General features: G+C 33.7%; 1 protein-coding gene across 5 annotated transcripts in view; it reads right to left on the bottom strand.

Annotated features, from left to right (window-relative positions):
• Positions 1-2,911: 2,911 nt before the first annotated feature.
• LOC106616199 (UDP-glucosyltransferase 2) overlaps positions 2,912-14,532 on the bottom strand; it is a 64,227-nt gene continuing 52,606 nt past the window's right edge. For 2 of the 5 annotated variants that reach the window (XM_070108041.1, XM_070108044.1), the window contains exons 2-6: positions 8,696-8,967; positions 4,530-4,747; positions 4,297-4,449; positions 3,591-4,229; positions 2,912-3,525 (exon numbers count right to left, since the gene is read on the bottom strand). In XM_070108041.1, the coding sequence (XP_069964142.1) occupies positions 3,249-3,525; positions 3,591-4,229; positions 4,297-4,449; positions 4,530-4,747; positions 8,696-8,967 (1,559 nt within the window). In that variant the 3' untranslated portion in view covers positions 2,912-3,248. Of the gene's footprint in view, positions 3,526-3,590; positions 4,230-4,296; positions 4,450-4,529; positions 4,748-8,695; positions 8,968-10,418; positions 10,621-11,686; positions 11,710-14,532 lie in introns of those variants that run through there. The other 3 variants (XM_070108043.1, XM_070108045.1, XM_070108042.1) reach the window with 3 other exon arrangements.

Raw genomic sequence — 14,532 nt, 5'->3', positions numbered from 1 at the left:
TTCTAGTTCCATCAGGAATATAAGTATAAAGTTTCATAGTGATTGGTTAAGTGGATTTGGCGTGAAATGTTACGCTTACATTTATAATATTAGTGTGGAAGTATGGATATGGGTAGCATGGATTAGGAAAAAATTTCGCAACTAATGATTGTTGTTGTTGTATCGGCTGATTTCTGCCGGGTTGACAGTCCTTGGTCGGATAAAACTCCGCCTCCGTTCCTTTTACGTATACCCGACAGTCGTGGGAACGGACTACAGATTGTCTTTAATTTTAGTTACCAAAAAATTTATTCATACTTCCGTTTAACAATGCATGATTGAGTATGTGAAAAATTTTGATTTCGAAATACAATAGAACCCCTACGCATTATTTTCTTTACATATTGTGACAGTTCTGTTAATAGAAAACTACTTCAATTTAACATCAAATATTAACTACTTAATTAATGTGTAAATATTTTAATGTTAATAATTATAAATTTGCATATACATTTCTATTGCTACATCCACCAAGTAAAGACAGTTCTTTGATGTGCGATAGTGTGCCCCTTGACCTGTCGTGTAAATTGAATTATCTATCATCTGATTGTCACGGGTTGACGAATAAACTACAACACTTAATCCAATTTTCCACACACCTGTTGTCATTGTAGTAGCGGCTGAAAACATTCCTGAAGTAATTTCGAACAATGGTGCTAAGTTAACAAATCCGTGTTCGTTTCATTTACTTAGATCCGACTGTCGAGCGAATGGTTACACACACTTGTTATACGCCTCGGCTGAGATGGTCTCCGGTGCCTTCAGCGAATTTTGTTGTCGGTTCGGTTCAATTTTTTTTTTCGCTAGATTGTTGGATAGTTTCGACGTCGTGTTCATACACCCACGTATCGTCACCAGTACTAATGCTACATTATCAAACATTGTAATTGACGCCCTTCAAATTTTTTGGTACAAGTCTAGCATTGACACGCTTCTTACCCAAAACATTAACCAAAATGTGTTGAATCGATCCATAAGTGATGCTAAGATCTTCTGCTCTCGCGCTGATGCCAACACGATGATTTTTAAGCACCGTTTCTTTAACTCTTTTGGTGTTATCGTCATTACCCGAGGTGGATGACCCACTTGCGTGAGGCAAGTTTTCGATGGCTTCACGACCTTCTCTAAATACTTTACGCTACTCAAATGTTTGTATCTGTGAAAAGAATGGACTTCCAAAAAACTTCTGCAATATTTTCAATGTTCCATATCTGTGCTTCCATTGGAAACACAACATATCAAGCAAAATTGCTGTTTAAATTTTTTTCCATGGTAAAATCGCCAGACTAACTTTTCGCACAGTAAACAGAAATACATATGTATGTCAAACACACGCTAATTGACATATGGAGATCAAACTTTACACAAATTTAAAACAGATTGTACCAATCTAGGAAATTCTTTTATCGATTTGGTTTGCGCGCACAGTTTAAATGGATCAGTCCGAGTCATATTTTAGCAGCTGGCTTTTTTACGGACAGCAATTTGTTTTTGAAAAGTATCGGGTTCTGAGATTCTCCAATTATTTTTTCAGGAAGTAATTTCCAATAATTACTGCTTTCATCTTTATTACGTTCTCTACTTTGTTTATAAAAGCGTATTCCGAAGCGTTTTTTGAAGTTAGTCATTCAAACATCACTAGTAAAAAAACTTAGAATGAAACTTATTCGCCATTGTCTTTAAAATGGCCCCACTTATAGACATAGGGTTTCGATCCTGAGTCATACACCATACTATGCTCAAGTATAGGAAATTCACTTTGTAGGAACTTACGTACAAATTTCGTGCTGTGGGTTTTTTGAACGAATCCCTCGATTTTAAATTTAATTTTATACAACAAACAGACAACTTTGGTAATCTGCGGATATGGCCTTTACTGAAAGCTCCTTGGTGGAAAATCTGTAGTTGGTTTTCTTATGATAAACGCTTTCTATTTGATATTGCTCTTTCTAAACCAAACATAATAGAACCACCCGCACGAAAAAAGTATTTTGACTAAATTACGATGAGTTGAAATTCTCCTGTGAATAAAATTGTATGTAAGAGCAACAACGGAGCTACCCAGTTGAATAGAAGTCAGAAAATATAAGGCTACCTCTTTAAAACAATTGCTATTCCATTTCTATTTGATACTGTTAGTCTATTGCATTTATACCAGTTGTCTGTTCGATTCGTCACTCTCCAAGGCATAAAACTATACACAATAAAAAATGGTGTACATTTCTCTCTTAAATTGTGCTTGAATGTCGCCAAAATTGGCAAGAAAAACAATAACGACAACAAATACAAATATACAAGTATGTACTATATATCGAGCCTACTAACTATAACAATTAAGAACAAGTAAGGAAGGGCTAAGTTCGGATGTAACCGAACATTTTATACTCTCGCAAAGTCAAATGGTCGTTTAAAATTTCTTTGTGGATTGACTGATATTTTTGGTAGAAGGTCAGCTATATTCACTGGGGTCCACATATTTAGTACTTAGGGGCTTGAACAGTTTTGGTTCGATTTAGACAATTTTGGTCACAAGGTGGCATACTTTAAACGCATTATTCACGCAAAGTTTTACCCTGATATAATTATTGTTGCTTGATATGCATAGTGGAAAGTGAAAGAATCAGATGAAATGGAAAATGGTGTTATATGGGAAATAGGCGTGGTTGTAGTCCGATTTCGCCCATTTTCGCACTATAACATAGAGATATGAGAAGAACGTTATGCACCGAATTTGGTTGAAATCGGTGAAGCAGATCCCAAGATATGGGGTTTCACCTAAAAGTGGGCTGTGCCACGCCCACTGTCTAATTTTAAACAGCCATAAGTCATCTCATACGTATTTATAACTTATATATATTTATATCTTATATAGTTTTAATGATGCCTCAATGGCTTTTTTGGCAACTCTTTATTTGAAAGTGGCGACACTTGAACCACCATGGATGAAAATTTTTTTTTAAAACAATTATTCATTTATTTTATTATTTTAACTATTAAAATGGAGTTTATATTGCCTTAATTTTTTTAAAATCTTGGCAAAGAATTTTTAGGTATTTTTTGCTCTTCATAACTTCATTAATTATTTGTTTTGAACTCAGTTAAGAATAACAGCAATTTGTTATCTAATATATCTAAGAGAGAAAATAAAGTGCTCTTGTCTAAATTTTACTTGAACTAACTCTCTCAATCTGAAATCGTTACCTCCTTGTTCAATTTGACTTTTGTTTAGCGGCCTTGGGACTCCGCGAGCACAGTCTACTGTATATAAAACTCCAACTCACAACCAATATGAATATAATGGCTGCAATGAATAGATAAATGTCCAGTGAGTAGTAGACGAAGCGCGATACATGCACGGCGTGAGCTTTAGTGAGCGGCGCGCCTTTGGTTTTAGCGACATATTCCACCCACCAGATGGCGGTCTCGAGTGCGCTCTGCGGACGATGTCTGTAGGAGAATGAGACCGCTTTGGCGTTATCCATATATCTGCAAGATGAAAAATATAGAAAACACCTTCTCCCTACACTCTCTCTAGTACTCATTTCACTTACTGTTTCTTCAACACCTCTCTTATTGAACTCAGCACTGAATTCTCGGTGATATCGCCATATTTCAGCTCCACACCCATACCGCGATACTTGAACGCCGCCGCATTCAAAAACTGATCACCAAACATGGGCGTGACCACTACCGGTACACCACAGTAAGCCGCCTCTGAACTACCCAATAAACCGCCATGGGACATAAACACCTTCACATTCGGATGACAGAGTATGTCGCGTTGTGGCAACCACTTGCTAACATACATATTATCCGGCTTGTGCTCCAGCGTGGCGTTCTCCCATTTCCAAATCACCCGTTGTTTAAGTCGCTTCACAGCGCGTATGATAGCCTCACGTTTTGCGGGCGGCATAGTCTCGGCGCGTATCATCGAGCCCCAACTAATGAAGACCACACCATGTTCGGCGTTATCGATGAACTTCTGCAGCTCGGCATCGATCGGCTTAGCCTTCTGTATGTGTATGCCGCCAATATCGATAACGGATGGTGGCAGCGGTTTGACACCGCTCAATGAGAAATGCTGATTGACGAATAACATTGATGTTTCCTTCGCCAATTCGGCAACCGAGGGCATATCGTGTCCGAATTTGTGGCGTACCAAGGCATTGATTGCAGGCGTGTTGTAAATACTAGCAATCAATTGTAGATATTTTATCAAAAAGGGATGTTTTAGGACCATGAATAATTGTTACTCACTCATAAAGCAAAAGCATGGCATGATGTGTGAACCAATTGGCGAGACGAGCGCCGAATGTCATTTCCTCGGAGTGTCCCATAAATACTAATGGTATAACTGAGGTTATCATGGGCATGCCCATGGGTTCGTAATGCCAATTCAGCATAGCAGAACTAGATTTTTTTTTTGGTTTTATTATAAATACAATTATCGCTCTTTTAGTTAAAAGACAAAATAAAGAAACTTCGCTCACCTGCTCAACCCTATGAAAGGCGCCTTAAGTTGATGTGCCACCGCTGTCATGCAATCGCTATTGAAATGCTCCGTGATGATCACATCGAAATGTTGCCGCTGTCGCAACACCTGCGCCAAAGCATCGGAACGCAATGTGAGATTGCAAGCGTCTTTCCCCCATTCGGTGATTAAAAAGAATATCTGGAAGTGATCGTAGAAGTGCTGCGTTTCGAAGGTCTGAAACGAAAAGAATCACATTAAAATTAAAAAATTGCAAACATAAGCTGTGAGTATGCTAAATTGATTTTAATTAGAATTTATAATTTTTTCGAGTCACAATAAACGCAAACTTCGGAATTCACATTTAGTATGAATGAAAAAATATAGTTTTTAAAAGTTCTCCGAAAGTGCTCATATACAAAACTGTTATTTGATATAAGTAATCTTATTAAGGGGTTTGAAAATCTTTAAAATGTGGGCGTGGTCCCGCCTCCAAATATATCCCATCAACTTGAGTTATAACAACCAAATTAGCACACGACAAATCTTTTCGATACCTCGTCCGACAATGTGAAAATAGTTGAAATCGGATGATAACCTCGCACTTAAATCACAATTTTAAATTCCAAGCGATTCTTTCACTTTGTCGAAATCGAACCATAACTTTTCAAACCCCCAGATACCGTAAATATTGACCTCAGTGCCTTCAGCTGATATTTTACTTAAAATATTGATAAATGTTTTAGATATATTATTACCAGTCAAGTGAAGCTCATTTAAGAAAGCTCGCGGCGAATGATCTGAATGTTTTCTCAGTTGCAGGATAGAAAATCCAAAGTAGTCATCACATACATTATTGTGTTTAGATATAAGTGGCTTCAACGAATTTTGTTTTCGGTTCGGTTCAATTTTGCCATTCGCTAGATTGTTGGACAGCTTCGATGTCATATTCATAAACTCACGTTTCGTCACTAGTAATGACGCATTTAATAAAGGTTGGGTCCTTAGCTACGTTGTCAAGCATTTCTTTTGCGACCTCTACTTGACGTCGGTTTTGCAAAGATTCAGGTATTTTGGTACAAATCTAGCATTGACACGCTTCATACCCAAAACATTAACCAAAATGTGTTAGTCGATCCATGACAGATGTTGAGCTCCTCTGTCATCGCACTGATACCAATACGTTAATTTTCAAGCAACGTTTCTTTAACTTTTTTGGTGTTATCGTCATTTACAAAGGTGAATGGACGACATGCTTGAGGCAAGTTTTCGATGACTTCACGACCTTCACTGAATACTTTGTGCCATTCAATTACATGTTTTCGTGATAAAGTGACACCCCAAAACACTTCTGGAACATTTTCAATAGTTCGTGATTCCATTAGAAACACGAAACTCGTTCAAGTTTGTTTTCCATGGTAAAAATCCAGACAAACTTCTCGCCTCGTAAACAAAAATGTGCTAAACACATACCATACAAATTGATATATTATATAATATGTATGGAAATCGAACTTCACACCAACATAAAAACGTTTGTACCAATCTTTTTTTATCGATTCGGGTTGCGCGTGTATATTAAATGGATAAGGGTCAAATTTAATCACATGGTAATAAAAAGTAAACAAGATTAGTAATATGGATTTATTGTTATATTGTTATATTTAATTATAAACTTTAGATTTTAAGTAGTCTTCTGAACATGTCACAGCATTTTTGCGCACGTGTTACACATGCCTTAGTCAAAATCATAATAAGAATAAAAAAAAGTTCTTCATTGGTTTTTATGTATAAAAAAATGGAAAAATTTTACTCAATAAAAAAACATAAATAATTTATTAAGAAATACTGATCATCCATTTAGGATTCATTCTTACAAAGACATTTTAAAGTAGACTCCAAATGTTAAAAAATTAATAGTTTTACTTTTCCTGTCATGTTCCGTAGAAGTTTTTCTTATTACCCCCTAAATATAGTCCACAATACAATATACTGGCCTTGGTAACGTCTTTGAAATTCGATTATGTATATCTTGATGGAAGTTCTACTAGTTTGTCGACTAAGGTCCAATATTTTCTTCAAATTTATCTAAATGAGTGTGTAATGATGGAGAAATTCGTAATCATTACGTAATCCAATGAAACCACGCACTACTGCCTTAAAACTGTTCTCCTCATTGCTAAGCAAACTTGCTGCAAACTTTATTCGCTTTCATATCATAACCTATGCACTTAATGTTATTAAAATAGTTAATAATTAGACAGTTCTACAAAAACAAAAATTTGCTTTTTGTTATCCGGGGCAACTAAGGAAATTTTGATACTATCAAGTGTCCAGATTACGACCTTATTCATGAAAGTATTAAAAGTTCTCTTGTTTTTAGATAATTGCATATCTAATAGTTTAATAAATATCTGCTTGTTAGTAATAAAAATTTAATTTTCCAGTCATAATTAGAGTCCTGCGCACCTTTTCGCGCATAAAACCAGCACGTGAACTTTAAGAACTAACATTTTTATTTTTTGAAGCCGTGAAACACATGTAACCCCTTAAGGTTTTACTAAAAATCAAATATGGAAATATCTAGAATTACATTCCTTTTTTCATTTCAAAAGTAATTCACATGGACTACTCAGATACAAGGATGTCGCCAAATACCTAGATATCGGTGGAGTCAACCAATGGACGTAAATAGGAGCGGTAAAACATATACACCAAAGTTTTTTTTTATTCAAAATGAACTCAGTGATTTAAGACGTGATCAAGTTAGGAAAGATAAAACAATTTGTCAAAGCGTTGGACATGGAAGGATATTTTTTAGTGACATTTCTAAAAAATTTCCAAACTTAGTATGGAAAAATTTAAAAATGGAAGACTTGATGGTTTTCAAAAGCGGCAATTATTGAAAAATACAGATTATATCAAGATCATAACTGTTACGGAAGTCGAAGCTTGAAAAAGGTTTGGTATAAAAACTTCATAGGCAACCATTAAGTACCAAATTATGAAGGAATTGCGCAAAATATGCTGACAAACTGTAAGATTCTAGGAGAAAATTTAAGTATCAAGTTAATTTTGGAAATTATTGTGATGAACAGGGAGAGCGGTTCAAATAGGATCTTAAAGTGATGGAAGAAAGGTATCAATATTGAAGGGATCGTCACATGATAGCAAATTACTGTTAGTTCTTTAAAAAAATATTGTCGACTAGAAATTTATAACAGAAAAGTACATAAAAGACGTTTTATTAAAATAGAACATGTTTCCGAAACTTGTTTCTCTGTTTACTTCGATGTTTTCCTCATTTTCAAAAAAAAACTGACATTAGAAATATTTCAGTTGTTTTGTTTCATGCTTTCTGATTTTTGTAAAGTTAAATGAAAATAATGATTTAAAAATAAGCGAGAGCAAATCTTACAAAAGCATTTATAGTTTCATAAGCTGTGGGCACAAATATATACAAAATCGATCCTATATCTAGGGCAACAAAACCACTGTAGACCAGTGCTATAAAAAGATAGGAAATAAGGTCATCATTCAGAATATATCTGCAAGAGTTATATGACACATGTTTAGCGCATTTTCGTCCTGACAGGTAGATCTCTCGCAAATCGTTAAATTTTCACTTAAATCATACTTTTTTTCTCTAATTTTAATAAGATTGCCGCAAATATAGCAAAACGAGCCAGCGTTTCCTTTACAACTTCTCGAACACATTTTGTACTGATTGTTACAGGAAACAAAATTATAAAACACAGAAATGAAAGCGACATTATCTCCGGTGCTCTTCCTTCTCTTTTGACGGCAACAGCAGCGCAGGCCGCCATTATACAAGTATGGGCAATTTCTTACTTAAAAAGCAATTCGATTTTCGATTTGTAATCGTCCTTTCCCACATATGTATATTTGCTTATACTCGTATTACCAGAATATATTAAGTAAAACCCATGTTCAAAATAATTTTTTTTTGTTGACCTGTGTAACGAACATACTCACTCAAATATTATATTATATATATATATATAATATGATATTATTATACATTCGAGAAGCTAGACACAAAAAAAAGTCAAAAACTAAAATTTTGCACTCTCATCATTAGTTAGCAAATAAAAGCAGTTACTCGTGCGGAGAAAGATAAATTTTTCATTCATTCAATTAAGCTCTTAAGAGTCTTTCACTTACCTTCAAGTCCACGCTATTCGTAAAAGTTTCATTAGCTATTAACGGCAGATCTCTGTACCGTGCTGATGGACTTTTATCGGGAAAATGACTTATCACAGTAACATCATGACCCTTCTCGGCCAAACCCCTCATAATGGGGTGGAAGAAGTGGAAGTGACTAATGCCTGGGTGTGGAAATAAACCTAGTATTTTGAGTGGGTAACTGGCTTGCCCCAGTGTGCAATAAAAGCCGAGCAACAGCAACAAGTGGCCGAGCGTTAGTCCCGCCATCGCTATGGGAAGAATTAAAATAGTAAAGATATATAGAAACTTTATTGGCAATAAATAGAAGGAAAAAACGAATTAAATAAGTTTTAAAAATAAATAAAAAATTATTAAACATTGTAATATAAAAAAATTCTTAAAGCTGTTAAAAGTTCAAAACTCGCAAAATCACGAAAAAATTGATTTAAAAAAATAAATTAGAGTAATAAATAAAATTTAAATAAAGTATAAAAATATGTAATTTTAATAAAGAACGTAGTACTCTAACCGTTTTTTAATACAAAAAAGATTAACGTTTTTTTTATTGAAACTAAGTATATTTATAAAATATAAAAATATATAGATCGAAATACATTTTATATAAGTAATTTTTTTTTAATTACTAATTTAAATTATACTTTTATTTTTTAAAAGAAAATATTAAATTATAAATGTAACGAAGGGATAAGTTCGGATGTAACCGATCATTTCATACTCTTGCAACTTGCAAGCATCAAAGCCGTTGGCAAAACTTTATATTAAACTAGGGAAAGTAACGCAGTGATTTCATCCATTTAAGGCAAAAGGATATACTGTTATTAGATCTGAATTTCTGTAAGATTTCTTACATATTGACCGATGGAAGCAGTATAAAATTATCCAGAAGGACGAAAATATTTATGTTAGGTATATGGGGATTAAGGGAAGTGTTTACCCGATTTTACCCATTATTTCGAGAAGAGGAATGAGAGGAGCGTGATTGAATTTTTAAGGGTTAAAAATGGTTTATCCCGACTGCTGACAAAACTATGATTCCTATAGAAAAAAGTTTTTTGGCATTATTGTAGGTAATAAAAATATCTATAACTCTTGTTTATAGTTTCTTTCACATGACCTCAAAATTGATGTGAAAAATTCAAATGACAAAGTTTTTAGGTTTCTTAATAATATAATTTTTTTTTCTCCCCTATTTTGACTTAATATCGAAAAAAACCTTAATTTTCAATCAAAAATTCACAAGTCAAAATATCAGATTTTTGTAAAAAGTCAGTACGCTTTATATTTGTTAAAAGCTCTATTTTTCTCATAAAATGCAAACAAAGACCCCATATTTCTTCTTTTTTTATCCTTTTTAAAAGGCTTCAGCAATAATCTATTTACTGAATTTGGAAAAAACAAACTTTATTTTGTTTGCTGCTTGACATTAATTTGGTAAAAAGCTCACTTAAGTGGTTTTACCGCTCGGTTATACAAGTATTTTGTTAACTTTCCTCATTACTCAGCATTTTTTTGCATGTCGCACGTTAGTAATAAACTAGGAAGAGATATATAAACATTTATCTACACATGAATTCAAAATTCTATACCCGATCGAAATTTTGTGGTTCTAAAAAATACTGCTAAACCAGGATAGATAATTTTTGAAAGCAAAAGAAATTATAGTGGGATGAAACCCACGCAACACCAATGATTTACTCACCAGTGTTCTATAATGCAAAATAACACAACCGAAAATTTACTGTTACTAATGCCTGTACACCGAACACACGCGTTTATAAAAAAAGTTAGAGGTCAGTTGATTTGTAAAAAAACAATTTAAATGAGATTACAAATAAAAAAGTGCTCCAAACCCAAAAGAACCGAATCGCTGCAGCTTTCTTCGCCGACTGACTAAGTCAAGGTAGTGCCGGCTAAGCAACATTAGTAAATGCGAGCATTCAAATATGTTTATGTTCAAACAATTTCCTACTACAAGAATAATAGAATCAAAGATTACGCTAATCGCTATCTTGTGACGTAATTTTTTTTGAGTTGAGAAGGGGAAGCATACCAGCACAGGTTGCTTGATAATTGTCTTTGATTCGTCAAACCATGCATAGTGTTGAAACGAACTAACAAATGGTAAAACTCATAGACCATAATATAAACAGAATAAAAATTTGAACACTATCGTGTTTTGCTTATATAGTACGGTACTGTCTGTCTGTATATACATACATACATACGCGAACTAGTATCATCTGCTCATGTGTCGGCACCGCCGATATCGGCCAACTATAGCATATAGCTGCTGGCAGCATGATTGACGTAGTCCTCGTAAGTGCTTACGTCTGAACTCTCGTGGCGCGCTCTGATTGGCTTAATAAGCGAAAGGGAGCAGTTAGTAAAATTAGCACGGTAGGCAATGGAAAAACGGGAGCCGATCATGTATTCCGATCACAACTTCCAGAGGGTAGAGTTCAGAGTAAATTTTTTAATTTTTAAGAATATCGCATTAATCGTCTTTAAATATTATTCAGTTAAATTGCAAAAAATTCTCGCCTATTCTTTTAACAGCTGCCATTCAAACCAATCTTAAGTCCCTGTATGGAAAATATTTTTATGTGACAGGATATCTTTACGAAATTTGGTATAGATTCGGATCACTACAGTATATACAGTATCGGACAAAACATTTGCAACTAGACCTAAGTCCTCGATTTTTTTTTCGAATTGCTGTTTGTTTCCTGTTTTTAAACTTACAGCATTGAAGTTACATATTTGGAAATGTTTATTGCGATCTTTTTTTCTGTTGTTGGTTATATTTGAAAACAATTTAAAATGTATGCTGTTTGCTTCGCTTTATACATGTGTAACTGTATAAAATACTTAAACGTCAAAGGCATCGCTACAATTTTTGAACAAATTGTATAGCTTCGTTGCAGCCTATTTCTATTATCTTAAATTTCTCTAACACCTTGTAATCACCTTTATTGCTTTGTTTGTTATTATAATTAAATATTTATTTGCTCGCCACTTATTCCTTCACTTGCTTCGTTATCGACTTTTTGACGAGTCTCAATAAAACAAAATTTAATTACGGCACGGTAAAACCAGTATTTTATATATTTCTTCTAAGAAAATACTGCTCTCTTCCTGCATTACTTTGGACTAGAAAAGTGGATAGTGCAAGTTCGCTCGAATTCCAGTGTACTAGTGCGTAACTAGCCATAGATTTGTCAATTCACCAGTCGCTCGCCGACTCGCACACATACACGTACATACATACCTATATATCATTTATGTTGGCATTGCTCAATACGTATACATGGTTTTACCCACAACAAGCTTTTAAGTTAATCCTACTACATATTAAGAATAGTCTACCTATTTAAAAATAATAGTATTTGACTGTGTTTTTGTATTTTTTAATTACTACAAAATATCGAGACTGGCAACCCTGCCTTGTAAGAGAGCAATCAGTTGATACGTTTTACGGGTTTGCATCGATTACTAACTGAAGCATAAGCTTTCGCATAACCGGCATATGTACATACCCATAGTTCTTAAATAATATTCGTTTAGCAAAAAGCAAAAATTGAAACAGAAAGATGAAAAATAAATTGTTTCATCTACTTGCCCAGTTTGTTGAGTGGCAAGTGGATTTGAGTGATTGGCTTCTGCAAATAATTTTCACAAAAAATTTACCGATTACTTTTTTGTCAAGAGAGTCCTTGCATTTACTCACAATGACCAGTGGCAACATTTTAAAGTGGCTTAAGTCGAGTTATGTTAATGACGGAATGGGATTTGTTTTGACCAAAATAAGTTGCGAAAGTCTAAAATTAAGTTAAAAGGTAGATAAAATTATATTTTCAAAGCTGTATGTAACCCAAAATGTATACCTTAGCATAAATCGACCGTTAAATCGTTCTTCAACTGTAATGTCACAGGTATATACATATAAACATAATTACATCTGAGTATTTTATGTGCAAAAACTAAAATTTAGCACTTAATTTAAATATTTAATTAAATTAAATTGAAAAAATCCAAAAAGTTAAATAAATATTTATTTATAAAATAGATTTACATATATTAACAATATACATACATATATCAAATAGATTAGAAGATAATCGTAATCGAAATTATTATTTAAGCAATTTACGCCTAGTTTTCTAAAATATTAAATAATGTTAATTCTTCATAAAACATCCTAAAATAAAAATAAAAACAAATAAATATTTTCTTTTTTTTCAAAAATTGTACTATATTTAAATTTTTATACCCTAAAGAGGGTATACTAAGTTTTCTACGAATTTTGTAACACCCAGAACTAAACGTCGGAAACCCTACATATGTTTTGTATGTAAATGATAAGGGTGACAACCTGAGTCGATTTAGCCATGTCCTTCTGTTTGTCTGTGTATACGTGAACGAGTCCCTCAGTTTTTAAGATATCGATCTGAATAGGTCTTGTTCTTTCCAAGAAGCTGTTCATTTGTCGGAACCGCAGATATCGGATCACTGTAGCATATATCTGCCATACAAACCGACCGATCAAACTAATGTCTTGTAAGAAAACTTGAACCTGTGATGGTATCCGTAGTAAAACCCGTTTTTATTTTAAACGTGTACCAAAAGAACGTTCCACTAAAATAAAATTTCCTAGAGGATATTTAAGAACTCATGTAACAATTCTGCTGTCCAACATATGGTCCATTTTGCTCCTTACTTTTGCAGAGATTTTGGCCCTCTTTTCTTGTAGATTTATATGACTTTTTTTCTGTACTTTGGAATACTACTTTTCAAGTCGTATATTTTTTAACCAACTTTGCTGAATCTGAAAAAAAATACTTTATTTTGTTTGCTGCTTTATATCTACTTAAATTGTATACAAATATTTAGCCCTGGCTTTATTACTCATCTGCTTACGTTTTACACTTTGTTTATTTTCGCCATTACTCAGCATTTTTACGCATGTCACACGTATGGAATAATAAATTTTATACCTGATCGACCACCAAATGAAACAGGGCGGCACTATTATTTCATAGACACCATGATTCCTAGTTTCTTTAACTTATTGTTATTGTAACTGCTCGTTGGACAGATGCCAATAAAATTACTTATCATCAGAAAGCTTACGATTGATCCATAAACCGTTTACAGTCCTTAACTGACACATTTTTACGTTCTCTCTTGAGCTGCAATCCTTTTCTTGAATAGCATAGGGTTATTTGGCTTAAAAGATGCGCCTTGCTCAATTTTTTTCAATACTTTTCTGGCTGTCCACTAGCTAGCTGGCTTTTGTAATGACTTGAGTAGCCTCCTTCGGGGTTTATTTAGAGTTTTTACAACTCGACCTTTCCATAAGACGAGCATTGTAGGGCTACAAAGCTTTTTTTGTAACCGCGTAAATATCGAAAAAGCAAAATATATAAGCGAAGTTGTAACAGCGATAAAATACAAAGGGCCGAGTAATGATGATATGTGTGGTCAGTTATTAGACTAACTTTATTCGCAAAATTCTTCTCCTTAAATAATATTCTAAGCAATATAGCAATACCGTTCAATACACAATTTCCGCTAAGTATATAGTTTCGTTTTCTATTAGTGCATATATACATAAGTATGTAAGTTATATAAAAACAGTTCATAAAAGGAGAATAACCCAAGTACATACTTTACTCTATTGCTACTTCGTATACCTATAATGTAGTTATTAACAAAAGCGGCTGCTAACATATTAAGCTTACTACATGTTAAATAGGATTAGCTAATGTGCACAAACAAATAGCAAGCAAGCAATAAATATGTAAGTATGTACA

The sequence above is a fragment of the Bactrocera oleae genome, chromosome 4 (assembly GCF_042242935.1).
Source record: "Bactrocera oleae isolate idBacOlea1 chromosome 4, idBacOlea1, whole genome shotgun sequence".
Classification (NCBI taxonomy): Eukaryota; Metazoa; Arthropoda; class Insecta; order Diptera; family Tephritidae; genus Bactrocera; species Bactrocera oleae.
Note: the sequence above shows the minus strand (reverse complement) of the source record. Positions and strands in the feature narration are given on the sequence as shown.